The sequence below is a fragment of the Salvelinus namaycush genome, chromosome 27 (assembly GCF_016432855.1).
Source record: "Salvelinus namaycush isolate Seneca chromosome 27, SaNama_1.0, whole genome shotgun sequence".
NCBI classification, from domain to species: domain Eukaryota; kingdom Metazoa; phylum Chordata; class Actinopteri; order Salmoniformes; family Salmonidae; genus Salvelinus; species Salvelinus namaycush.
In genome coordinates, this window is record NC_052333.1 from 14,130,439 (window position 1) to 14,158,189 (window position 27,751).

The 27,751-nt window shown below is 43.4% G+C and overlaps 1 protein-coding gene across 4 annotated transcripts; it reads left to right on the forward strand.

Moving 5' to 3' along the window:
- Nucleotides 1–964: 964 nt before the first annotated feature.
- LOC120022505 (tumor protein D52-like) lies at nucleotides 965–27,170 on the forward strand. 4 transcript variants are annotated; one of them, XM_038966448.1, is made up of 6 exons: nucleotides 965–1,081; nucleotides 22,000–22,124; nucleotides 22,515–22,663; nucleotides 22,870–22,971; nucleotides 24,589–24,637; nucleotides 24,835–27,166. In XM_038966448.1, exons 1-6 carry the CDS (start codon nucleotides 1,063–1,065, stop codon nucleotides 24,970–24,972), a joined length of 582 nt encoding a protein of 193 aa, XP_038822376.1. In that variant the 5' UTR covers nucleotides 965–1,062; the 3' UTR covers nucleotides 24,973–27,166. The 4 variants fall into 4 exon arrangements, with proteins under 4 accessions (XP_038822376.1, XP_038822375.1, XP_038822377.1 ...); XM_038966447.1 differs by lacking the exon at nucleotides 965–1,081 and adding an exon at nucleotides 17,239–18,176 and having other exon boundaries at nucleotides 24,589–24,656; nucleotides 24,835–24,986; XM_038966446.1 differs by lacking the exon at nucleotides 965–1,081 and adding an exon at nucleotides 17,242–18,176 and having other exon boundaries at nucleotides 24,835–27,170.
- The last annotated feature ends 581 nt before the right edge of the window (nucleotides 27,171–27,751 follow it).

A 27,751-nucleotide genomic window follows, 5' to 3' on the forward strand; every position in this document is an offset into this window, starting at 1 on the left:
AGGGAGGGTAATACAATATGCATACCCATACAATGTCTCTCCATTAAATGGCTTAAACATATTTGTTATACTTTTTATTTTTAGTTAACTAGGCAAGTCAGTTAAGTATTTCTTTGAATGCAAATTAATAAATCAATCATCATGAAGGGGGGCTGGTGTGTCAACAGACAGTCTATAGACAGTCTGGTTATAGTCTGAGTCAAAACTCATATTGGGTGTCTATCAATTAGGTTACAGGTCAGATTGAAACCCAGTCTGGAAGGTCACTCTGGGGCCACATTATATCCACTTGTGTGTGTTCAGAAAGACATCAATACGGCTGTCCTACAATGAAATATAGAAAAATGACTATAACGAAATGTGAAATATTAGTTTGTCAGCCTTGGCGTGCTGAAATAGATAGCTTGATTATGTGTTACACATTGACCCACGTGCCTGGCTCTGGTTGTGTTCGTAAATTCAGAGTGTGCTCAGATTCAGAGCTACACTGGACGCTCTGGCTGTGGTGTAGGGTTGATCCGAGCGTTCTGACATCACAACGGCAGTCAAGCACCAAGCTAACGTTGGCTAGCTTACTAGCTACTTCCAGACACATATGAGAGAATACCTCACTCTGACCATTTTACCCACCCTAGAAGAGCTGGTTAGGCTGTTTTCATGACATCCATATTTAACCTTTATTTAACTAGGCTAGTCAGTTAATAACACATTCTTATTTACAAATGACGGCCTAGGAACAGTGGGTTAACTGCCTTGTTCAGTTTTTGTCGAAGTTTACTGACAACGGCCATATTCAACTGGTGTTGAGCATTTGTAAATTCATTCGTTATTCTGCGCTCTGGCACACTCAGACGAGAGCGCTCTGAAATCGAAGTAGATAGCCAGAGCGAATTTACGAACGCACCCTCTGTTTACACTTCTACGTGCTCTTTCTACGGCTTGACGTCACAGAGGACCCCACCTACCGCGAGCATGTGAGTGCACAAGATTGCAGGAGCGAAGTGGGGAACCTGCAAGCTTTTGGATCAAATAAGAATAGCAGAAACAGCATATAGCGTGAGGATGGAGCAAGCAGATCAAGGTAAGGTATTTGTTACAGCATGCAAAATGACAGTACTATTACTGACAACCATTTTAAAACTCTGTTTAGTTTGTTTCTAACTAAAGTTAGCTAGCTGTAGGCTAATCAGAGCATATGCTAACTAACTCAAGTTCAGCCTTCTGCAGAAGCTTTAACATTTTTTAATGTAAAACAAAGAATGTTCTAGTCTTCGATATACCCAGAGACAATAATATGCAAGCCATTCATCTCAAACCACACAAGTTAAACAAGATAGTCAAACATTGTACAATGTTCCTGTTCTTTGAATGTGGGAGGAAAAACAATACAGAGAAGACAAGGAAGTTGGTCTAGTCCTCGAATTTAAAACCCAACCTCAATTGTTAGCGTTACTTTGTTGCACGCGTTTGAAAGAACGTTGAATGAGTCATAATATTGGTTCAAGTATTACATTTATGCGTTGTTTTGCTGTTATTTTCACTGAAGTGGGTTGAAAATACAGTTTACCATATGTTTGCTCCAGGAACGCCCACACACCACACCTCGCTCTAGATGTGTCATACATTCCTTACTGTGTACAGATTGTTCTCCTTGATCATTCACGTGTATGCCTTTATTATCCATTGATAAGTTTACTGTATGTCTTTTGTTGTTTTAAAGGTTTGTGAACAACTTTTTTATCTCCGTTGTAGACAATGTCTCTGATGGCACAGTTGTCACAATTCAATTTTCACACTTTGAATGTACTATGTGTATGATGTCGTCGTGTTACGTTTATTTGATAGGCCTCATCACTAAAGTATACTAGGTTATGAACAGCCTTTGATTTGCACTGTTCTTGTGGTTAGTCTTGTGCTGTTGACAGAATGTTGTCTAGACTTATCGGCACTTTTTCAGTTTTCCTGCCATCTCGGAAATGGGTAAACACTTCATGTCTCTACAGGTCTAGCCTATGGTTTTACTCCCAGAATGATATACACCTTTCACAATAACAATCCAGGTAGTAACCTATGCCACTTGAGTGTCATTTTGAGGAGGAGCATCATTGGGAGAATCTGAATTGCATACGCCTCACCACCTTCTCAAAAACCATTGGATGAGAAAGCCAGAGGTCCCTCCCCTCTGACCTTCTCCTCCAATGGGTTTTGAGAAGGAGGTGAGGAGTATGCAATGAGATTCTCCCACTGTCTACATCTACTCTCCAGTCTCCTATGACCCTATGACCCCTCTGACCACTTCCCTGTTCTCTTCCCTCCCTCCCCTCAGTTTCCCATTCTGTCCAACATCCCTCTTGGGAGGTGATTCGAATGCAGGGCCAGACAGGTAGCAGGTGAATGCATCTTTCCTTGCTTTGATTACTCCCTTTCCTCTCCTGCTGGGCAGCCATCTGCCTTGTGCCTCCCTCTCCTCCCTCCTCTCTGTTCATGTCTGCTTGCCCACTTCTCACGTCTCACTGCAGCTGGTATTCAGGCCAGGGAGCAGCGTGTTGTTTAAACAACAGATTGCAGGATGATGCCAGAGACACACTGTGTCTTGTTTGTGTACTTTGCAGGAGGGGCTGCCAGGTAGGAAGGCCTCTGTGACCTGCTTGTCTTTTTCTTTTATATAGATTACGTTTTAGTCACCTGTCATGAGCAGGATCAGCATCCTTCGGCACATAGTGATGCTGTTTCCTGAAGTCCATCTGCTTGTTCTGTAATATGTCTTGAGGTTCAGAAACCGCCCCCCCCCCCCCCCCCCCCCCCCCCACACACACACACACACACACACACAAAAAACAAACTTTGATACCTTTTGTATATTCGTGCTCATCAAAAGCAGACCTGGCATTCAATACAAAAGGCAGCGTTGTTCACATGCCAGCAAATATGACCCCTTCTTTTATTACCTTTTTAATTCAAAATAGTTAGTCCCAGTGTACACTGGATATGAAACAGCTCTGTTGCCAAGACTTTCATCAGGGTGACTCATGATGGGACAACCAGTCAATGGTTTTCTTCTTGTCAGGCAGCTGTCATGGCAACAGAGTGAGGTGTACAGTTTGTTTTTAGTGCTTTAGGTAAAAGCAGTAGGAGAGCCTGTGTCTGTCTGACTTCACATTCATCTGGAGCCTAATTGACCAATATCAGCCAAACATTATGCCTAAACAGATGAAAGAGCACATTTATGGGCTTTTTAAGACTCCTTTTTGAGAATTATAGAGTCTTTTGCAGGTCTCTATCTTTCATCAGAATTTAAGGTAACCTTAATGACAAAGGCCTGAAAATGAACTGTTTTACCAGGGGGGGAAATGCCTTTTATTGTAGGGTTTACTGGTGTTACTTAAGGAATGGCTTCAGTTCAGTAAACATACACTACAGGTGAAAAGTTTTAGAACACCTACTCATTTGAGGGTTTTTCTTTATTTTTACTATTTTCTACATTGTAGAATAATAGTCAACACTTCAGAACTATGAAATAACACACATGGAATCATGTAGTTACCAAAAAGTGTAAACCAAACCCAAATATATTTTATATGTGAGATTCTTCAAATAGCCACCCTTTGCCTTGATGACAGCTTTGCACACTCTTGGCATTCTCTCAACCAGCTTCATGAGGTAGTCACCTGGAATGCATTTCAATTAACAGGTGTGCCTTGTTAATTTGTGGAATTTATTTTCTTCTTAATGTGTTTGAGACAATCAGTTGTGTTGTGGGGGGGGGTATACAGAAGCTAGCCCTATTTGGTAAAATACAAAGTCCATATTATGGCAAGAACAGCTCAAATAAGCAAAGAGAAATGACAGTCCATTACTTTAAGACATGAAGGTCAGTCAATACTGAAATTGTCAAGAACTTTGAAAGTTTCTTCAAGTGCAGTCGCAAAAACCATCAAGCGCTATGATGAAACTGGCTCTCATGAGGATCGCCACAGGAAAGGAAGACCCAGAGTTACCTCTGCTGCAGAGGATAAGTTCATTAGAGTTACCAGCCTCAGAAATTGTAGCCTAAATAAGTGCTTCACAGAGTTCAAGTAACAGACATCTCAACATCAACTGTTCAGAGGAGACTGTGTGAATCAGGCCTTCATGGTTGAATTGCTGCAAAGAAACCACTACTAAAGGACACCAATAAGAAGAAGAGACTTGATTGGTACCAAGAAACATGAGCATCGGACATTAGACCGGAGGAAATTTGTCCTTTGGTTTGATGAGTCCAAATTGGAGATTTTTGGTTCAACCGCCGTGTCTTTGTGAGACGCGGTGTGGGTGAACGGATGATCTCCGCATGTGTATTTCCCACCGTAAAGCATGGCACCCCCACACCGTCTGTGGTTTATTTAGAATTCAAGGCACCACAGCATCCTGCAACAATGCGCCATCGGCTTAGTGGGCTTAGTGGGACTATAATTTGTTTTTCAACAGGACAATGACCCAACACACCTCCAGGCTGTGTAAGGGCTATTTTACCAAGAAGGAGAGTGATGGAGTGCTGCATCAGATGACCTGGCCTCCACAATCCCCCAATCTCAACCAAATTGAGATGGTTTGGGATGAGTTGAACCGCAGAGTGAAGGAAAAGCAGCAAACATGTGCTTAGCATATGTGGGAACTCCTTCAAGACTGTTGGAAAAGCATTCCAGGTGAAGCTGAATGAGAGAATGCCAAGAGTGTGCAAGGGGTGGCTATTTGAAGAATCTCAAATTATAAAACATGTTCTGATTTGTTTAATACTTTTTTTGGTTACTACATGATTCCATATGTGTTATTTCATAGTTTTGATGTCTTCACTATTATTCTAAAATGTAGAAAATAATAAAAAATTAAGAAAAACCCTTGAATGAGTAGGTGTTCTAGCTTTTTTTAATGTACTTCTCTGCCTCTTTGTTTAATTGAGCTGAGTTTAAACACACACCCTTTTCTTCCTCTTCTCTGTTTCATAGTTGCCATTGGTTACTTACCTACTGTATTTGCTCAGGGGTCCGTTTTTGCTCTCGGGTCCATTTGTTGGTACAGTGCCTGGGAATGTCTTTCTGCACAAAATGGGGCCCAGATATATGTCTTTACTTTAGCGAGCCTTATGCTGTGATTTAACGTATTTGTGGAGACATTGTACATTGTGTGAGCTGCAGTTTACCTCAAAAGTAGGCTACCACCTCACTAGTGGGATGTGAAAGGGCCAATGAGATGTTTATTTTTCACGATATGACTGATAGTGTGAATGTGGAGCAGATGTAAGAAGAAGCCTGGGCCCATGTCAAGTTTATTTGTCATGTGCAAAGGGTACACAGTAGAGGGCTGCGGGTCTAAACGGAGATCACTGCGGCGCGGTCGTTCATACAGACAACGCTGGAAATGGTCGTCTTTCTGCTTTGTATGTGTTAGCCTAGGTTTACCTTTTGTATTAAAAGCACCTCTGTCACTTTATACACGAACTCTAGAATTCGCTGCTTTAAATTCAGTAGCCTACCTCTCCTCTCCTAGTTAAGCATGCAAGAGTATGTGTGGTCTCAATGATGTAGAGTACTCTCTGGTAATTGAATCTATTTCTTCTGTTATTTTAGCGCTTTTAATATTGCATGTAGGGCGCAACATTGCTGGGACCATGGCCAGCAAGTGAGCTGTGTCACATGGGCTACGCCTAAATAACATTGGGACTGTGGTTGGGTTCGGGACCAGTTCTTGCTGATGCGGGTAGGAGTCGGACAGAAAGCCAGCAGGAGCGGGCGGGTACGGAATGAAAAGCTGCAGCAGCAGAGCGGGATGAAGAAATCAGTCCCGCGCAGACCTCTAGTACACAGTACAATGAAATGCTTGCAGGTTCACCTTGCAACAATGCGGTATAATAGGTATATAAGAACAGGCATAGCAGCTTCATTGCTGTCTCAATGATCATAGTCTTAGACCTACTGTTTATTTAATGTAAGGCTGGAAATCTCTGAAAGTCTTTATTACTCAGACAATTAAATAAGATGTGGTTATCAAATTTATGCAAATTATGTTTATAGCTTTTGAAAACCTTAATTTATCTATGGTCTTTGAAATATCTGGGATGTGTTACCAATCAGACATTATTCTAAACTTTTGTTGGCAAACAAAATATTTCCTATTGATCTCCTTTCATAATGTAGCATTAACCACAAGCTAGCTCTACATTGGAATGGTGTGAACTGAGGAAATACTCAACTTTTCTCCTTCCTGTATGCTTCAAAACATGTTTTTCTCTGAGATGGAGCCTAACCTAATGATAGTAATTACTGCAAGACCAAGGTCATGGCAAAGTTACTCTAATTAGATTTCAGTAAGACACAACTGGCTCCATTGAGAGATCTGGCTATTGTAGGAAGTCTTTCAGAATCTGAGGCAGCAACATCCACACCCACCAGCCAAGACTGAGACTCCACTGACTGACACTGATATCTCTTCCTATAAGACCTGGTCAAAACATCAAGGAGCATATAGTTGTCATGTAGACATAACTGCCAAAATAAAGGAAACCCCAACATAGTGTCTTAATAGGGCGTTAGGCCGCCAGAACAGCTTCTAAGCGCCTTGGCATAGATTCTGCAAGTATCTGGAACTCTATTGGAAGGATGTGACACCCTTCTTCCATGAGAAATTCCATCATTTGATGTTTTGTTGATGGTGGTGGAAAAACTCTTTCTCAGGCGCCGCTCCAGAATCTCCCATAAGTGTTCAATTGGGTGGATATATGAGACACACGCACAGACTCCTTAAACCCTCTACGCTCCTTTGAGACCCATTCTTCTAGCCATGGTAGCCAAAATAATGGGCAACTGGGCATTTTTATATGACGCTAAGCATGATGGGACGTTAATTGCTTAATTAACTCAGTAACCACACCTGTCTGGAAGCACCTACTTTCAATATACTTTGTATCCCTCATTTACTCAACTATTTTTCCATTATTTAGGCAGTTAATCTACCTGTAGATTAGGGCTGGGCGGTACCTTATTTTACGATATACCGGTATTGATGCATGGACTGGTTTGGGTTTTTACTTAACGTTCTACAATGTTTGAATGTTTTTAGTTTCTTAAATGTAATGTCCATTTTTATAGTTTACTTAAGTCATCTCTCTCTTTCCATGCCGCTTTCCACAAAGACCTATCCCCGCCCCCTGTGACTCAAGGAGCACATTTGTTGTTCCTCGACCACGAGACACTTGCGTTCAGTCTGCATGCTCAATGCAGCTCATGCAACAATGTTAATGACAACAATGCTGTTTTCACTTTGCTTTTTAATATAAATCCACTAGCGTTCTATAATTACACTTTGGTTGTGTTTCGTACATCTGCAAACAGCTAGTTTGTCTTTTCTTAGTAAGTTGGTCCTAAGTCTTGTTAGCACCTAATGCTAATCGCTTGTTTGCTGGCTAGCTAGCTAATAAATGTACTGAGTCAAAGTAATTACCTATACAGCCTAATAAAACCAGTGATGGTGTAGACTTAAATCAGTTTGCAACAGTATCTTCTAAAGCAAAGAGGAATGCATGAGTATGTTAGCTACATGAAGTAGCTAAGAGAGAACATTTAATGTAGCCAAAGATTATAGGGTCCCCTAGGAAACACTTGTCAACACTTTGGTTACTACCCAGTCACAATAACTCCTCCCTGGCATTTCATTCATTGTCATTTCAAACAACAAAGTGCACACTATCTTATTTTTTAAATATTTTTTTCTCCCCTTTTTCGTGGTATCCAATTGATAGTTAGTCTTGTCCCATCGCTGCAACTCCCGTACGGACTCGAGAGAGGCGAAGGTTGAGAGCTGTGCGTCCTCAGAAACACAACCCATCCAAGCCACACTGCTTCTTGATACAATGCCCGCTTAACCCGGAAGCCAGCCGCACCAACGTGTCAGAGGAAACACCGTACACTTGGGGACCGTGTCAGCGTGTATGCGCCCGGCCCGCCACAGGAGTTGCTAGAGCGCGATGGTACAAGTACATCCCGGCCGGCCAAACCCTCCCCTAACCCGGACGACACTGGGCCAATTGTGTGCCGTCCCATGGGTCTCCCGGTCGCAGCGGGCTGAGACAGAGCCTGGACTCGAACCAGGATCTCTAGTGGCACAACTTGCATTGTGATGCAGTGCCTTAGACCACTGCGCCTCTCGGGAGGCCCCACACTATTATCTTGTATTTCCATGATTGCAACAGTTCATCCAAGTGTTTAGATCAAAATCGCAAGTCAAATTTGCAACATTTGGTTAATAATAAGGCCTAGAATTTTTGCCTATATCCTGCAGCCCTATGTGGCAGTGTGGAAAAGATCGCAAATGAGTGCAGGAAATGTATAAAAATGCAGATATTTTGGGGCGTTGACGTTTAATTGAACAGTATAAAACAGTCAGAATGGAGAGAGACCCATTGAAATCACTTAGAATGTATGTGTTGCCAGCCTAGGGTCACGCACTACTCATTAAGCAAATGTTTTACTTGTATTATTCAAAAACATAAAATACCATCATACTGTCAAAAATCTGAAAAATACAGTGAAATGGTATTTGGGCCATATTGCTCAGCCCTACTACCAAGCAGAAGATGGTGATACGCCTGACCAGACCGCAGGTAGCCTAGCGGTTAAGAGCGTTGGGCCAGTAACCGAAAGGTCTGGTTCGAATCCCCGACCCTAGGTGAAATATCTACCGACGTGCCCTTGAGCAAGGCGCTTAACCCTAATTGCTCCTGTAAGTCGCACTGGATAAGAGCATCTGCTAAATTACTCATGTAAAATGTAATAGGCCTATTGCTGTGGAGATAGTGGTTTATTTGAACTCCAGCTGAAAATGAAACATAACAGGATAAGACTCTGTCAGATTCCATGTCAAGTCAGCTGTAATGGAATGTCCACTCCATACTTCTATCAGATTCCATGTCAAGTCAGCTGTAATGGAATGTCCACTCCATACTTCTATCAGATTCCATGTCAAGTCAGCTGTAATGGAATGTCCACTCCATACTTCTATCAGATTCCATGTCAAGTCAGCTGTAATGGAATGTCCACTCCATACTTCTATCAGATTCCATGTCAAGTCAGCTGTAATGGAATGTCCACTCCATACTTCTATCAGATTCCATGTCAAGTCAGCTGTAATGGAATGTCCACTCCATACTTCTATCAGATTCCATGTCAAGTCAGCTGTAATGGAATGTCCACTCCATACTTCTATCAGATTCCATGTCAAGTCAGCTGTAATGGAATGTCCACTCCATACTTCTATCCCAGAAGAGTTTGCGTATCTGTTGCTTTATTTTGACCCAACTTCCTCCAAGTCCCGTGATACAAGACAAAGGCCTGTATATGAGGAGGATCACAGAAGGAAAACCTGCAGTCTCCCATCTTTGCTCTTATGCTGCTGTTAACTTTGTTGCTATTCTTATGCCGCTAATGTTCTCCCCTTTGCAATCCCTAGCAACAGCACAGTGCTATAAACTCTTGATCGGAAACGTCCGGGGTGCAGTGTGACTCACAATTCATTACAGGTTGTATTTCTTTATGTGAATTAATTTATAGGGTCTATTTTTGTGAATTAATTACAATGTCTATTACTTTATGTGAATTCATTACAGGATCTATTTCTTTGTGTGAGTTTTTCATCAGACTGTGTGATTTGGCTGAGCTGTCAACAGGCTGTAGGTGAGCCTGGGGGAGCACTAACATTACGCTGAGGGGAGAAAACTGGGCCTGGCTGTAAAAGTCAAACTGAATAACCCAGCTGGTTTTTGGGTTCAAGTGGAGAAAAATGTGGGGATTCCTGCTCATAAGATCTTGAGGAAATCGGGACAAATGTAGAGCAAGGAACATCTCCACGGGAGAAGGACACGATTGCCATCTCTGAATGACATTATTGTTGTGAGAGCCTGAAAAATAAGCTGCAACAGTCTTCTAGCTCAGATTACACCACCAAAATATAGATTTGCTCTCTTTTATTATTGACGCCCATGGAAAGCTCCCCTCATATCCATGAAGTGCCTCAGTAGAACTCCCTCTCTAGTAGATCGTCATGGGCCTCCTATCATAACACTGTGGAAATCGCAGGCCTCCCCTCTCACATGGCACCGCTGGCTGTGTCCAGACCTGGACTGGAGACTTGAGTCATCCCCCAGTGTCATGGGGTGATGCTCCCCTTTTTAGGTGTGGATAAATCCTAGGCCTCTTCATCTCCACACTGTCTGGCTTCCATCCTGCCCCTAACTGACTGACTGACCAGCCACGGTTGGGCTGGGTCTGGGCTGGAAAGTCATCATCCATCCAGCCAGTGTCTCATGATTCCTGTTTGGGACCCTCCACCATGTGACACGGTGCGCAGGGAGTAGTCTACTGACAAGACGCTGTGGAGTATTAACAACTTAAAGGAGCATCTATCTGTCTGACCACAGTGTCCGTTGTTTGTGTTCAAACTCTGCTGGGCAGTGGTAAAATGGATGTCTGACACTGGTCCTGCTTTTGAGGGAATAAGAAAAACAGGAAGCTAAAGTAAGAGACAAACATTCGAAGAACAGTGGCACTCCTTCCTTTGCCAGTTTAAACCCTCGCTTTCATCAGTAGCCTATTTGGTTTATGGAGTTCTATGTGTAACTGGTAAGGTTAAAGTTGCCAGCTCGGGTTTCTTGAAATGAACATTTCAGGCAAAGAGATGGCTATCTCCTGTTTTGAATCATTATCCCCACTGAAAACAAATACTTAACTTGTAAACCTACACCTAAATGGAGAGGCAGGGTAAAATCACTGGGAAAGCCAGGGGGGGGGGAAAGCAATATTACAGCCAATGTGTTCTCATAATTGTGTTTGCTCTATAACCTGTTAGTGCATATGCCTTGACCCTGTGATGTATAGGGTTAAGGCCAAGACAATAAGAAGACTGTGGCAGAATAAATTCAACCACACCTTTTTTTCATTACATAACCGGGGAGCAACAAACAGTTACATGACCTACAGCATGGTCAAGCAAGTTAATGTTTCTGATATTTTCTGACTACTAAACCACTATTGATTTAGAACACCAGAGAGTTACCGCAAAGAATATAGGAGCTGGTTCCACTATTTCACCAACATTTCAACATCCTCAAATCACCTATGCTGAGTCTAATTCAGGGACAAATAAAAGATTACAAAGACAATTTAGTCCAATCAACATAAGCTAAATATGTGGCTGTCCATGGTACTGATTTGTGTGTGTGTGAGACTCCCCTTACTTGTAGAGAAAGGCCAATGCCATCCTCTGTTTCATGCTGCCGATCTGGTCTATGGCATACAGTACACGCTTTTAGTTTTTGTTGTCCTAGGCTACCTGGCTAAAATGCTTGCTCACTAGGCTAACTTCCTTTCATGGGCAACGATGCGCCAGCTAGTTAACATTAACCTTCTACATCTAGCTACATATTGAACTTCCATCCTCTCAGGCAAGAGACACAATGTATGAATTTATGGTTGGATCAGAATCACCGTAATAATCATTGGCCAGTACGGTAATTGAATAAAAAGTCCAAATCTCTGTCCATGGCTAATTTAGGAAAGGGACAATTTTAGCTAGCTGGATAACCACCGGAGGACCACAACACAATGAGATGCAACATTTTTTTTTTGTTTCTGTCAATGATGTTTGATGTGAAGCCAAATCCAAACTGGCTTCCCTTGACACCTTTTTTTCTTTTCTTTTTTTTTTTCTTTTCTTTTTTGTAACCCCGGACCATTCACAGTTTAGCTCAACGCTGAAGGGCTATATACTATTTTTTAATCAAGGGAGGCCAAATACTCGCTGGCTTCCTTTTGCGTTCAATGCTACAGGTGGCAACACTATCACACTCTTTTTGACCAGACAGCATCAGATAAGGCAACACATAGCGGAGACAGAGGGGCGCAGATTCACTCTCTCTGATGCTTTCTCTGGTGAGATACATTCAGCCTCCTTTGAATTGAAGGACAATTATGAAACACAGAAAATATAAATTGTTTAATGTTTTTTTTCTTGGTTATTTTTTTTTGGGGGGGGGAAGTCTGGCTTCAAATCTGGCTTCAAATCAAATTGTATTGGTCACATACAGATGGTTAACTGATGTTAATGCGAGTGTAGCGAAATTATTGTGCTTCTAGTTCCGACCGTGCAGTAATATCTAACAAGTAATCTAACAATTTCACAACAACTACCTTATACACACAAGTGTAAAGGAATGAATAAAAATATATAAATATATGGATGAGCGATGGCCGTGCAGCATAGGCAAGATGCAGTAGATGGTATAGAGTACAGTATATACATATGAGATGAGTAATGTAGGGCATGTAAACATTATATAAAGTGGCATTGCTTAAAGTGACTAGTGATACATTTATTACATCCAATTTTTTATTATTAAAGTGGCTAGAGATTTGAGTCAGTATGTTGGCAGCAGCCACTCAATGTTAGTGATGGCTGTTTAACAGTCTGATGGCCTTGAGATAGAAGCTGTTTTTCAGTCTCGGTCCCAGCTTTGATGCACCTGTACTGACCTCGCCTTCTGGATGATAGCAGGGTGAACAGGCAGTGGCTCGGGTGGTTGTTGTCCTTGATGATCTTTTTGGCCTTCCTGTGACATCGGGTGGTGGAGATGTCCTGGAGGGCAGGTAGTTTGCCCCCGGTGATGCGTTGTGCAGACCTCACTACCCTCTGGAGAGCCTTACGGTTGTGGGCGGAGCACTTGCCGTACCAGGCGGTGATACAGCCCGACAGCATGCTCTCGATTGTGCATCTGTAGAAGTTTGAGTTTTTTTGGTGACAAGCCAAATTTCCTCACCTTCCTGAGGTTGAAGAGGCGCTGCTGCGCCGCCTTCACCGCGCTGTCTGTGTGGGTGGACCATTTCCGTTTGTGCGTGATGTGTACGCAGAGGAACTTAACTTTCCACCTTCTCCACTACTGTCCCGTCAATGTGGATAGGGGGGTGCTTCCTCTGCTGTTTCCTGAAGTCCACGATCATCTCCTTTGTTTGGTTGATGTTGAGTGTGAGGTTATTTTCCTGACACCACACTCCGAGGGCCCTCACCACCTCTCTGTAGGCCATCTCGTCATTGTTGGTAATCAAGCCTACCACTGTAGTGTCGTCTGCAAACTTGATGATTGAGTTGGAGGCGTGCATGGCCACGCAGTCATGGGTGAACAGGGAGTACAGGAGAGGGCTGAGAACACACCCTTGTGGGGCCCCAGTGTTGAGGATCAGCGGGGTGGAGCTGTTTCCTACCCTCACCACCTGGGGGCGGCCGGTCAAAGTCCAGGACCCAGTTGCGCAGGGCGGGGTCGAGACCCAGGGTTTGGAGGGTACTATGGTGTTAAATGCTGAGCTCTTATCGATGAACAGCATTATTACATAGGTATTCCTCTTGTCCAGATGGGTTAGGGCAGTGTGCGGTGTGATTGCGATTGTGTCGCCTGTGGACCTATTGGGGCGGTAAGCAAATTGGAGTGGATCTAGGGTGTGGGCTAGGGTGGAGGTGATATGATCCTTGGCTAGTCTCTCAAAGCACTTCATGATGACGGAAGTGAGTGGTACGGGGCGATAGTCGTTTAGCTCAGTTACCTTAGCTTTCTTGGGAACAGGAACAATGGTGGCCCTCTTGAAGCATGTGGGAACAGCAGACTGGGATAGGGATTGATTGAATATGTCCGTAAACACACCAGCCAGCTGGTCTGCGCATGCTCTGAGGACACGGCTAGGGATGCCGTCTGGGCCGGCAGCCTTGCGAGGGTTAACACGTTTAAATGTTTTACTCGAGTTGGCTGCGGTGAAGGAGAGCCCGCAGGTTTTGCTGCTCCTCAAAGCGAGCAAAGAAGTTGTTTAGTTTGTCTGGGAGCAAGACGTCGGTGTCTGCGACGAAGCTGGTTTTCTTTTTGTAATCCGTGATTGACTGTAGACCCTGCCACACATGTCTCGTGTCTGAGCCGTTGAATTGCGACTGTACTTTGTCTCTATACTGTCGCTTAGCTTGTTTGATTGCCTTGCGGAGGGAATAGCTACACTGTTTGTATTCGGTCATGTTTCCGGACGCCTTGCCATGATTAAAAGCAATGGTTCGCGCTTTCAGTTTTAATGTTTTTTTTTCTCAGAAAATGCTGCCATCAATCCACGGTTTCTGGTTAGGGAAGGTTTTAATAGTCACCTTGGGTACAACATCACCGATGCACTTGCTAATATTCTCGCTCACCAAATCAGCGTATACATCAATGTTGTTGTCTGAGGCTATCCGGAACATGTCCCAGCCCACGTGATCTAAGCAATCTTGAAGCTTGGAATCAGATTGGTCGGACCAGCATTGAACAGACCTGAGCACGGGTGTTTCCTGTTTTAGTTTCTCTCTATAGGCTGGGAGAAACAAAATGGAGTCGTGGTCAGATTTGCTGAAAGGAGGGCGAGGGAGGGCTTTGTATGCGTTGTGGAAGTTAGAGTAGCAATGATCCAGAATGCTGCCAGCCCGGGTCACGCATTCAATATGCTGATAAAATTTAGGGAGCCTTGTTTTCAGATTAACTTTGTTAAAATCCCCAGCTACAATAAATGCAGCCTCAGGATATGTGGTTTCCAGTTTCATAGTCCAATGAAGTTCTTTCAGGGCCGTCGAGGTGTCTGCTTGGGGGGGATATACACGGCTGTGATTATAATCGAAGAGAATTCTCTTGGTAGATAATGCGGTCGGCATTTGATTGTAAGGAATTCTAGGTCAGGTGAACAAAAGGACTTGAGTTCCTGTATGTTGTTATGATCACACCACAACTCGTTAATCATAAGGCATACACCCCCGCCCTTCTTCTTACCAGAGAGATGTTTGTTTCTGTTGGCGCGATGCGTGAAGAAACCAGGTGGCTGTACCGACTCTGATAACGTATCCCGAGTGAGCCATGTTTCCGTGAAACGGAGAATGTTACAATCTCTGATGTCTCTCTGGAAGGCAACCCTTGCTCGAATTTTGTCTACCTTGTTGTCAAGAGACTGGCATTCATGAATACACGCCACTGTGGAGAAGTTGCATGGATTCAATAAGTTATTACTATCAATCTTCTAATATTAAAACAAATTGTAAAGTTCTACGTGTTGGCAAGGAAGTGTGACTACTCGACCTACAGGGTGCTTTTCTTATATCCATGGAAGGAGGAAATACAAAAATAAATCACACAGATGTAGCTAGCTTCAGCTTCAAGTAATTTGTAATGAGTGACGGAGCCTGCTTTGTGCTCCCATATAGGAATTCCTAGGTATAACCAATCAAACTCCAATCAGACATCACTAGAGCGCATAGATTGTATTATCAACATTCAGATAAATGAATAGCATATTACTTACTGGTACAAGTTATGCTGTGTTAGAATGAAATGTGCATTAATAATATCACACTTTCCCTTTAAGATGATGCGTGGCCGACTTTTACTTTGTATTTTTATATGTGTGAGTGTGTACTCTGTGACGCATGCTTTGGTAACAGGCCAACAAGAACCAGCCAGAAAGGCAAACATCCGGGACCTATAAACTCTTCACACCAACTTTGGAGAGAATGAGGAGGTGCCGAGGTTGGTGTGTGTGCGCGCGCACCTGCTTGTAAGGAACTTGGTGAATGGAAGTACTCACTAAGTCCTCATTGTAACCTGAATCTTTGTATCACAGCCTGGTTGCTAGGAAACACATGGCTCTTACAAAGACAAAAATGGACAAATCCAAGATTCCTATAACAATGGCAGAACCTTGCTCCATTCAATCCAAGGTCCTTCCTTCCTTATCACTCTCCCGAGTGGGCGCAGCGGTCTAAGTCGTCACTACAGACCCTGGTTCGACCCCGGGCTGTATCACAACCGGCCGTGATCGGGAGTCCCATAGGGCGGCGCACAATTAGCCCAGTGTTTTCCGGGTTAGGGGAGGGTTTGGCCGGAGTGGCCGTCATTGTAAATAAGAATTTGTTCTTAACTGACTTGCCTCATTAAATAAAATGTAGACCCATACAGAAGTGGCTACGTACAGAACTTTAGTGTGACACAATACAAACACTGACCCTACTGCTGTTGAGCACCATGGGAAAAGAAAACTAAGGCTATGCTCTGAAACAGGCCTGTGTGAGTGAGCATTGGCCTGTACTGTACACCAGTGTAGGTGTCGTATAGGCTACCATTATCATGGACACATTTTAATATGCCTACGCTCACAAAAAGCTCATCTATTGTGTCTGCAGTAGACACTAAACAGCACAGTTCGGCATTGGTAGACTACTACATACAGTACAGCAAGGCTTTCTCCACACGCTACAGCACAGCTCTGTGTTGGTACATACAGCTGCAGCTACCTGCTCTCTGTACGGTAAGTGTTGGTACATACAGCTGCAGCTACCTGCTCTCTGTACGGTAAGTGTTGGTACATACAGCTGCAGCTACCTGCTCTCTGTACGGTAAGTGTTGGTACATACAGCTGCAGCTACCTGCTCTCTGTACGGTAAGTGTTGGTACATACAGCTGCAGCTACCTGCTCTCTGTACGGTAAGTGTTGGTACATACAGCTGCAGCTACCTGCTCTCTGTACGGTAAGTGTTGGTACATACAGCTGCAGCTACCTGCTCTCTGTACGGTAAGTGTTGGTACATACAGATGCAGCTACCCGCTCTCTGTACGGTAAGTGTTGGTACATACAGATGCAGCTACCCGCTCTCTGTACGGTAAGTGTTGGTACATACAGATGCAGCTACCCGCTCTCTGTATGGTAAGTGTTGGTACATACAGATGCAGCTACCCGCTCTCTGTACGGTAAGTGTTGGTACATACAGATGCAGCTACCCGCTCTCTGTACGGTAAGTGTTGGTACATACAGATGCAGCTACCCGCTCTCTGTACGGTAAGTGTTGGTACATACAGATGCAGCTACCCGCTCTCTGTACGGTAAGTGTTGGTACATACAGATGCAGCTACCCGCTCTCTGTACGGTAAGTGTTGGTACATGCATGTACATAGTGTCTCTTTCTGTACAGTAACAGTACAGTGGAGCTCCCAGCTGGACAGTCTGAACTGGATTAGCGGCTCGCTGTAATCTGGGACACTGCAGATTACGGTTGCTTCTATCTCACAGGCCTGCCCTATCCCGGGCCTGAGCGTGTCATGTGACCAACCAACAAATGGAATCTCGTTTTTCCCTAGATGACAAGATGGATGGGGAAGGGGCGAGGGAGAGCGGGACCAGGGCTGTATACTAGAGCTGGAAACTCATCACAGAAGAGCTCCTGCATTCCATAAATGCTAGCCTAGCATCTTTATGGTCTTTTCCTTTAAAAAACTCCTGGGTGTGCAGAATCAGAAATGTGGATGTGTGGATGATTGCAGCAATCCACCAGTGACCTTTGGGATTATTTCCAACAGAGAAGCCTAGCTACCAGGGGACTGGGAGTGCCTGACTAATGACTGTGGTGGTTGGTGATTGCAGTGTCGGCAGAGAGTGACGGCTAAAGGGAAGGTAACTCATTAACACCACAGAGCGACTGTCGTGACGCCACCTCGGCCTGCCTGGATGACTGCATGTCATGTGAGTCTGCAGCAGAAAGACAGACCCAGAGACAGACCCAGAGACCGACAGACCGGCTAGGAGGCTAGCCCGGCTGGAGCTGTGTGTGTCCAACCGCAACACACAGTGTCACATACGGACACATACACACGCACTGTCATATACACGACACACTGTCACGTAATACACTGTCACACACACACGACACAGGAGTACCGTGCGTCTACCAGACCAGGAGACAGGAGAGGACAATCGGAGCACTGAGTGAACTGTGCCCCAGCTGCATGCGTCCTAGCACATGCAGGAAATCAGCGGCTGCAGCGACCGGAGTCATTGTGGTCCCAACCCAACCACCTAACCCAGCCTGGAGCCACCTAACCCAGCCTGGAGCCACCTAACCCAGCCTGGAGCCACCTAACCCAGCCTGGAGCCACCTAACCCAGCCTGGAGCCACCTAACCCAGCCAGGCAACAGCCATGGACGCTCTGGAGCAGGAATACAAGTCACCGTTTGACTTTGAGCAGGGAGTGAATAGCAGCTACCTCTATCTGTCCCCCAGCGTCATTGTAACACCACCGGGCTCACCGCACGTGACTGTCACAGCCAGAGGTAACCAGAGCAGTGTGTGAGTGAGTGAGTGAAGAAGTTTTGTATTTGTACTGGGGTGTGGATAGGGTGTTTGCAAAGAGAATGAGATGGTGGGGGGGGGGGGGTGCGTGCATGTGAACAAAAGGAGATCTCATTTGTGTTTCTTGATGTGTGTGTGACTGCGTTCTGTTGCTGTCCCATTCTGACCTGTTTTATAAAAGGGGCTGTCTGGGGCAGATGTCAAACAGGTGGGTGGTTGCTGGGGGTTGAACTCTGACAAGACCACACTGAAAACACTCCTAGGAAGAAACCTAGAGTGGGTTTATCAAACCTAGAGTGGTTTTGGATTGTCGGGCTGGCATCAGAGGAGCTTGGTCAAGCTATGACAAGACCGAACAAAGCTGGTGCCAAAGCCCTTTAAACAAATATTGGTCAAAAAATAGAACAAAGAGTTACATGACTCTTAACTATGCTGGCAGTCCCATCATTACTAGTTACAGATAACCTACAGCAATATAATTAACTTACACAGGCCACTGTAAAGAAATATATAGAGAGGTTCAATGACTTAATTTAACAATTAAAAAACCCTTTTGGCTTGTTATACTAACAGGCTAATTATACGCTGCCATTCTGATGGGATTAACCTCAGTTCTCAACAGACGTGCCTCATTTAAAGTAGTGGCCTTTATTTTTTGGCTGTGAATACAGAGTACCTATACATTGCATTGGAGCAAAAACAATCAGCATTTTGTGTGATGTAGGCTAATCTTTATAGTTGCTGCCACATCGTGGGCAAAATGAGTTTGACACCCCTGTTCGAACCCATATAAGGTAGAAGCCCTCGTGGTTTGGGATGGTGGTATAGATTACACAGACCTGTCAGCAGTATGGCTACCTGGACCGCAGACACCGGAGTGGCACTGCCTCGTCAAGGGGAGGGAGGGAAACAATCGAAAGGGAAAGGTTGAGTGAATATGTGTTGAGCATTTCTACACAATTTATCTCATAGAAATATTATTTGATATTCAGAGTTGGGTACATTTCTGTTAGATTGATGGTAATTTGAGCAACATTGAAGAGCATGCTTCTACTGGTTCATAATTCCTTGTGAGGCCAAGCCAGTCTTCTCTGTATTCTCTTGGTGTGATGCCTGTTCGCTGAGCAAACTCACTCGGTTGTTTCTTATTTCCAACACAGACTGTCCCTTACCCAGGAGCTAATTGTTCAAGTCAAAGAAGATATCGCATCATGGTCTTCCTAATCCTGAAGCCTTAATGTGGTCAACAAGCACTAAGGACCAGAAAATCATTCAATCTCTTAAGTCCGATACACCACTGGTTTAGTATCAAGTCGCTTCTTTAGCCATTCATGTAAGCATGAAGAAAAGGGATTATCTAAAACAGGCTACTGATGCAGTCAACTGTCGTCCATACAGGTAACATCCATAGAGCCATGTCAGCTGCAATTCTGTATCTGAACTACTGTAACCACAACAGTTATCTTTAATAATAATCAATTACAGGACCATCCGTTCCCAGGGTCAAAACCAGATCACAATGAACACCCATGATTCGTGCTGCACCGGCCAAAACTCCTTTTCTCCAATCAGAGAAAGTTAGGACTGCATCAGCAGCATGTGAAATTGATTTAACTAATATGTGCACTAATACTGGTTAACTAGTAATTAGAGTGAATCTTACAGAGCAAGAACCATGAGCGTTTTGAGTCTTTTTTTTATAGACTTGATGAATCATTATAAAGTAGGAAGTATAATTGAAAGACTGAGTGATGACATGATGTTTAGATAGTAACTCTTGATGTGGTATGCACATTCCCCCCAAAAAGAGAGATTTGAAAATATCCACATTTTTCATAACATGGTTCTTTGTTGCTGCTAGGGATCAGTTATTGGAGTTTTTATTCCACTGACGGCCTTTTTCTGAACTACCCCACTTTCTCTTACATGGCTGTTCCTCTCCTGCTGAAAAATCTCAACGACTCCATCCAGAAGGTTCAGCTGTTATTCATGTTACAATTGAAGAGTTTCATTCCAAAACACTATATATACATTTTCTGAAATATTGGTACGTTTGCTTTTATTGTTTTAAATAAATGATGAGTGAAAAACCACCCCAATCTATCTAATCATGGCATGGCGTTTGTTCAATGACAGATTTTTAACAAATACATCTCTATCACTTGATGGTTTCATTTCTGAGAGACAAATAATAATTGTTTTGTGGCAAAATGCTATATATCCACCTCACTCTCAGAGAAATAACTAGTACTGCTAGGTTTTACACAGTCAAATATAATTAAATGTTTATTAAAGAACTGTACAAATGATACATTTGTGACATCAATATATATTTATTTATTTATTTTGTTTTTATTTGATTGAATACAGTAACATGATCTGTATGTAAAACATCTGTTTAGCAGATTCTCTTATCCACAGACAACTGCATATTTTTTATTTATTTTATTTCACCTTTATTTAACCAGGTAGGCTAGTTGAGAACAAGTTCTCATTTACAACTGCGACCTGGCCAAGATAAAGCATAGCAGTGTGAACAGGCAACAACACAGAGTTACACATGGAGTAAACAATAAACAAGTCAATAACACAGTAGGAAAAAAAACAAAATGAGTCTATATACATTGTGTGCAAAAGGCATGAGGTAGGCAATAAATAGGCCATAGGAGCGAATAATTACAATTTAGCAGATTAACACTGGAGTGATAAATCATCAGATGATCATGAGCAAGTAGAGATACTGGTGTGCAAAAGAGCAGAAAAATAAATAAATAAAAACAGTAAGGGGATGAGGTAGGTAAATTGGGTGGGTTGTTTACAGATGGACTATGTACAGCTGCAGCGATCGGTTAGCTGCTCAGATAGCAGATGTTTAAAGTTGGTGAGGGAAATAAAAGTCTCCAACTTCAGCGATTTTTGCATGTCGTTCCAGTCACAGGCAGCAGAGAACTGGAAGGACAGGCGGCCAAATAAGGTGTTGGCTTTTGGGATGATCAGTGAGATATACCTGCTGGAGCGCGTGCTACGGATGGGTGTTGATATCGTGACCAGTGAACTGAGATAAGGCGGAGCTTTACCTAGCATGGACTTATAGATGACCTGGAGCCAGTGGGTCTGGCGACGAATATGTAGCGAGGGCCAGCCGACTAGAGCATACAGGTCGCAGTGGTGGGTGGTATAAGGTGTTTTAGTAACAAAACGGATGGCACTATGATAAACTGCATCTAGTTTGCTGAGTAGAGTATTGGAAGCTATTTTGTAGATGACATCGCCGAAGTCGAGGATATGACAGGATATGAGGATATGACAGTCAAATATACAGGATACGAACATATTCCATTCCAGCTTAACAATGGATATTATATAGCGTTAAACAAAAAATCCTACACATCTTAAATCTATGAATAAACACAACTGTGATTGGTGGAGATAGTGTTTTGGAAATAAACTCTTCAATTCCTACAGGGTAGAGCTGTGGCTGACTGGCCTGCTCAAGGCTGAGAGTCCAACATCAAAGAAGTGAGACCACAATATTGTGTGTGTTTGACACCTGCCCTTCAAAGGCTATCTCTTAATCTAGCTGGTCCCCCCTCCACCGCCCGTGGACACTGGACTGTCTTTTCTTCCTCCACTCCAGACGGAGAAACACTACTAAGTTGACAGCTATCATTGAACACCTGCTGTATCCTCTCAAGCCTTTTAGGATCAGAAACTCTGAGGATGTCTCTCTTAACTCGCTCTTTTTTACTATCCCTGTCTCTCCATCTCCTCCCTCTTTCCTCCCCTCCCACTACATCTCTCCAGGTGCTGTGAGACCAGACTCTATCACAGAGGTAGGGGAGGATGCAGTGATGTCGGTGACCGTGTCCCCTTCCGTCCCCACCCTGACAGAGGAGGAACAGGAGGAGCTACGAGATGAACTGCTCAAGGTAAGTCAGGAACCCTGGCTCAAGTCAGAGGTCTAGGTATTATAAGAATGTAGATACTTCCAGTGTTATAATGTATAACAAAAACTCTGTTGTACGAATTACAGAATTTTGGTTCTGGGGGGGAAGAAAACGTTTAAAAATTACATTTGTTTCAGTCAATACTACCCAACCCTACACCCTGTGTTTCTCACCCCTACACCCTGTGTCTCGCGCCATCTCTGTCCACGTCTCACGCCGTCTCTGTCCTCAACATGTGTGTCTCTCTCTCACTGTCTGTTGCGTTCTCTCTCTCTCTCTCTCTCTCTCACGTCTCTCACTGTCTCTCTCTCATGTCTGTCTCCATCTCTCTGTGTCATGTCTGTCTCTCTGTGTCATGTCTGTCTCTCTCAGTTGGAGGATGAGGTCGTGACTCTGTCTCAGGTGCTGGCAGCTAAGGAGAAGCAGGTGGCAGACATCAAGAGGAAGCTGGGCATCACTCCTCTCAACGAGCTCAAACAGAACATCAGCAAGAGCTGGCAGGAGGTCACCACCTCTACTGCGTACGTGGCTGTACACACACAGGGACGCACACATACGTAACACTTATACACAGGCATACACACACATGCAGGTGTGAGCACACACACTATTCTGCAGAGTCAGCTCTCACATGCTGACTAGTCAGAGGGGGAATGTGTACATTGTCTCTTTATTTTCTCTCATTTCTTCTTATTCCGTCTTGCTCTCCCTCTCTCTCTCCTAACAGCTACAAGAAGACGTCAGAGGGCCTGTCCGTAGCTGGTCAGAAGGCCACGGCAGCCTTCACCAGCATGGGCTCGGCCATCAGCAGGAAGTTTGAGGACGTCAGGTGAGGCACACGCATAGTCTGCGTCTGAAACGACACCCCATTCCCTATATAGTGCAGTACTTTTGACCAGGTCCCAATGAGCTCTGGTCAAAAGTACTGCACCGTGTAGTGAATAGGGCGCCATTTTGGAAGCAGACAAAGACGGGCTCTTTTTTTTACCACAGAGAGACCCTAAGCATAGACCTGAAGTTTTGTAGTGTATTCTATCAAGTAGAGTGGGGACTGAAGTGCCAGGCAGGGAGAATACACATGCTCGTCTTATCATGGGAAATGTATTGTTCATTGTCTGTACATGTCTTTAACACAATACTTGGCCTTTACAGATTGCAATCTATTTCCAATTATTTTGGGTAAGACTGTCCCTGCTGGTGCCGTTAGTTAGTTCATCCATACTAAGTCATTTTAGATGCTGTTTAGATCATTACTCTGTAGGTCGTCTTGCTGAGTGTTAACCCCTGGCTGCTAGTAGAGTTCATATCTATTTCTCCACTCTGTCACTATACTGCATGGGTTCTTCTGTGCTAGGGGGATTTGGTTCTGTGTGAGATCTGTGAGGATTAATTCAAATGCTTCTTGTGATTGCATGACTGTCTGTGTACAGTAGGTCTACATTGCCATAAATGACTATGGTAACTGAAGCGTGTTTTCACCTCAACATACTCTGTCACTCGTCAATTTAACTTGGATTGAATGATGCATGGATGAATGTAGGAAATAAAGGATGAATGAAGGAATATGTGTCTCTACCTCTCCACACTGGGGCACTCTATTTCTTTACTAACCCCCTATCTCTCTTTTTTTAATGCTGTCGGATAGCATACGCTCCCTACAGCATTCTGCTAGTATGCCCGTGATGAGGTAAGGGAACACACACATTAACAACCAAACCGCGGCTTGCTGGAACCCTCTACTCCTCTGTAGCACCTTTTACAATAATGTCTCGCAGCTTTGCGGACTTGAGGAAAAACTGGCTTGAGTTCTGACATTTTGAAATGGAAATTACAAACATTAGAAGCTATTTTAAACCTCAAATACAATATAAGTTTGCATTTCCCACTGTGCAGGAAAATTCCCAGCAACAAGAGTGATCAAATGAAGAGCATACATCTGTTGGTTGAGAAGTGACTGCCAACACCCCTCTAGTTTATAGGGACTGAGGTGTATTTCTGACAAACGTTATTTCCTTATCCCCGTTCTTGTATTCTTAGTGTTTTTACCCTCTGGACAGTAAATAGTCTATATGATCTGTGAATAGAAGAGACTGGAATCATCTACAGTTAACTGAACCCTGTCTGGATGGGTTGTCGGATAACAGTCCTTATGAAAACAATGATGATAAATGTGTCTCCTTTTAAGTATCCCAACCTCCCACCTCTGCTTTCTTCCCTGACCTCCCACCTCTGCTTTCCCACAGTCCTCTGGATATGGAAGTCGGGTGTCTGTTAGGCTGTGTACAAAATGGCACCCTATTCCCTATATAGGGTACAACTATGGACCCTGGTCAAAAGTAGTGCACTAAATAGGGAATAGGGTGCCATTTCAGACACCACACACTAGTCTCTGCAATATCACTCCTCTTCGTCCTGCTCTACTCACATCCCGTGTCCCTCTTCACAGGAACACACCCACCTTTAAGTCGTTTGAGGAGAAAGTCGAGACTTTAAAGGTAAAAGATGAGAAGAGGAGTGAGTAAGAACTTAATCACTTCTCAGTACATTTAGAGATGCCCTAAAATATTTATCTTTGAATATTTGGGGAGAAATTCATCAAAACACAACAGATGATAAAAATTAATGAATTTGTTTGTCTTCATTTATTCATTCACTCATTCAACATCTATATCTCTTCCTCCACCACCTGCAGGTCAAGATGAGCCCGACGGCATCTCAGGGTGACTTTGGCGATGTGTTGACCTCTACAGCGACGTCTGACCCTTCTGTTCCCGTAGAGAAACGTCCAGAGGCCACACCCATCGCCACCCAGGAAGAACAGCCCCACTGAGACCAGCCTGACCTTTCACCTCTGACCCCTAGCCAGGGTCACATTAACTAGAACCATACCCTCTTTCTCCTTCTGTCTCCCCTCTTTCTGTTCTCTCACCTCCTCCCTTCTTCAGCTCCCTCTTTACAACCCTATAGCACAAAACAGAACCAACAACCAAAAAAGAAAAATAAGTTTCCCCAGGAACTTTTAAATTAAAAAATATATATATTATGAAAATATTGTGACACCGTAACACTTGTAGGTTTGTACGACTGTATGTTTCTATTCTAATGTCCATGGTTGAGGAACCTGCACAAGTAGAATAATATACATTACACTTAATGAGAAACTGTATGTCACAGCAAGTGAAGTTGTGATGGCACAAAACCAATTGGTTCACACAGGCCCATATCTTTCCATAACTTTGTGGACTAACAGGCATTTGTTTTTTCTTTTCTTTTGATGTACTCCAATCACTGTAATACTCTAGGATGTCATTTCTATTCCAACACTGAAGAGGCTTTCTCTGTCATTTATTACTCTCACCAATAGCACCAGTAATGTGGTGTAGAGCACATCTGAGTAGAGTTAATACCAGATCTGTGTAGCTCACACACTCCTCTCACAGCTTAACCAAATGGGGGTGGTCTAAATCTGACCTCTGAGCAGTTCATAGTGCTTAACTCTGATATCAGAGAGGGTGGGCCAATGCATCCAGATCAGTGTGTAATGATAGTCGCAGATGCATGATTGGTTATAATGGTGTCGGCTGGCCTTGACCCTCAGGTCAGTGCAATTTACATCACTCAAAGCCTCACAGCATGGTGGGCCAAAGTCCGTATTAGGGCACTTGTCTCACTGGCTTCTCTCTGCTTGGTATGCTGAAACAGCAGGATAGTCACTGGATCCTGTGTACTTCTCTCTGCTTGGTATGCTGAAACAGCAGGATAGTCACTGGATCCTGTGTACTTCTCTCTGCTTGGTATGCTGAAACAGCAGGATAGTCACTGGATCCTGTGTACTTCTCTCTGCTTGGTATGCTGAAACAGCAGGATAGTCACTGGATCCTGTGTACTTCTCTCTGCTTGGTATGCTGAAACAGCAGGATAGTCACTGGATCCTGTGTACTTCTCTACTGTTGAATGATATATGGATGGTAGTTGTTTTTGTTACAAAGTGATTTTCATTGTTTACCTTTTCATAAAGATGTACAATTTTCCTTAAATTGGAAATATACTATTCTTGACCTAGACTAATAACTAGATTTCCTCCCGTGTTGGTATTTTAATTTCTCTACAGTGTATGTGGTATGGTAATCCATTTTTAACAGTTGACTTTCTATGAGGGAATGTTTTTCTCTTCTGAACATCTTGAGGTATGAAAGAGTGCGATGCAGAATCCTGCTAAATGTTTACTCTTGACCACACTAGGATGATACATACAGTGCCTAAAGAAAGTCTACACATCCTTGAACGTTTTTCAACAGAAGTCTTTCTAAGAGGTTAAGTGTTCCTGAGTGGTCTAGTCTGTCCAGAGTTAAATCTGCTTCAAAAAATCAGAGGCAAGGTTTAAATATCGCTGTCCACCAGTGATCCCCAACCATATTTACTGAGCCTGAGCAATGTTGACAAAAACGATGGATATATGTTGCCCTAAAAGTTGTGCCAACTTGGTAGAACCTTAATGGAAATGAGTCACAGATGTAATTGCTGCCAAAGGTGCATCCACCAAGTATTAACTCAGGATAGAGAGACTTATCCAATTATGATATCTGTTATTTGTCTTTTTTTTTGTAAAATGTTCTATAACTTTCTTTCACGTTGAAAATGTGGAGTAGGTTGTGTAGATCTGTAGGAAAAACATTTCATGGGGAGTGTTGACCTTCTATAGGCACTGTATGTACATTTTAGGACACTAGTGAATATTTGGTTTAAATGCCCAATGCAAGTCCTCCCCTACTGGAAGACGACTGGCCATATCATGGCATGGATTCATTGTGGAAATAAACTTCTGTAAGAAAAGTCCTGGTTCCACCATTTAAGAACACATTATGGCTAATAAAATGTCTTCCAGAGAGAAGTTACTGTAGATCCTTTGTCCCCATTTAGCCCAACTGCTAGGGCAGTAGGCTGTTGACTTTTCTGTTTAGTCATGACCTATTTCACAGAAAGGTGGTTTCCCACCTCTTCATTGTGGGCAGAAATAGTTTGTCAGGAACTCTGTGATCAAAAGTCTTCTGGTAAACTGCCAGAGAGTAGGCCTTCAACAGCCACCCTGGCACTGGTCTGGTCTCTAATTGGAATGCTGACGTCTCAAAAAAAAAAAAAAAAAGGAAAACTGTTATTTAATAGGAATGCACTTGAACAGTGCCCTGTCTTGTCTCCTTCAGCATTCCTCACAAACTTTCAAATGTATTTTTATAATGTTTTTCAACATTTAAGAGGCATGAGAAGAGAATACATTTCCCATCCATTTATTATGACATTTGTCTGTACCAAAGCATCATGGGGGTTCCTTATATCCACTCTGGTATCACACTGTAAGAGGCAGAGGTAAAAATAGTCATGTCACTGTTTCATACAAAGATGTTTCTCACTGTTATGCAGGGCAGGTTTCAGGAGGTGGACAGGTGTGCCAATAGCTACATAGATTGATAGATATTCCCTTGGTACATTTAGAAATATACTTTTTTGTATTGTATGTAGACATGTAAATATGCTTATTGTAATGAGGAGTAACATGCCCAGAGCAGCGTGTCACCTGCCGGTATAGTTCAGTGGTTACAGATGATATATTC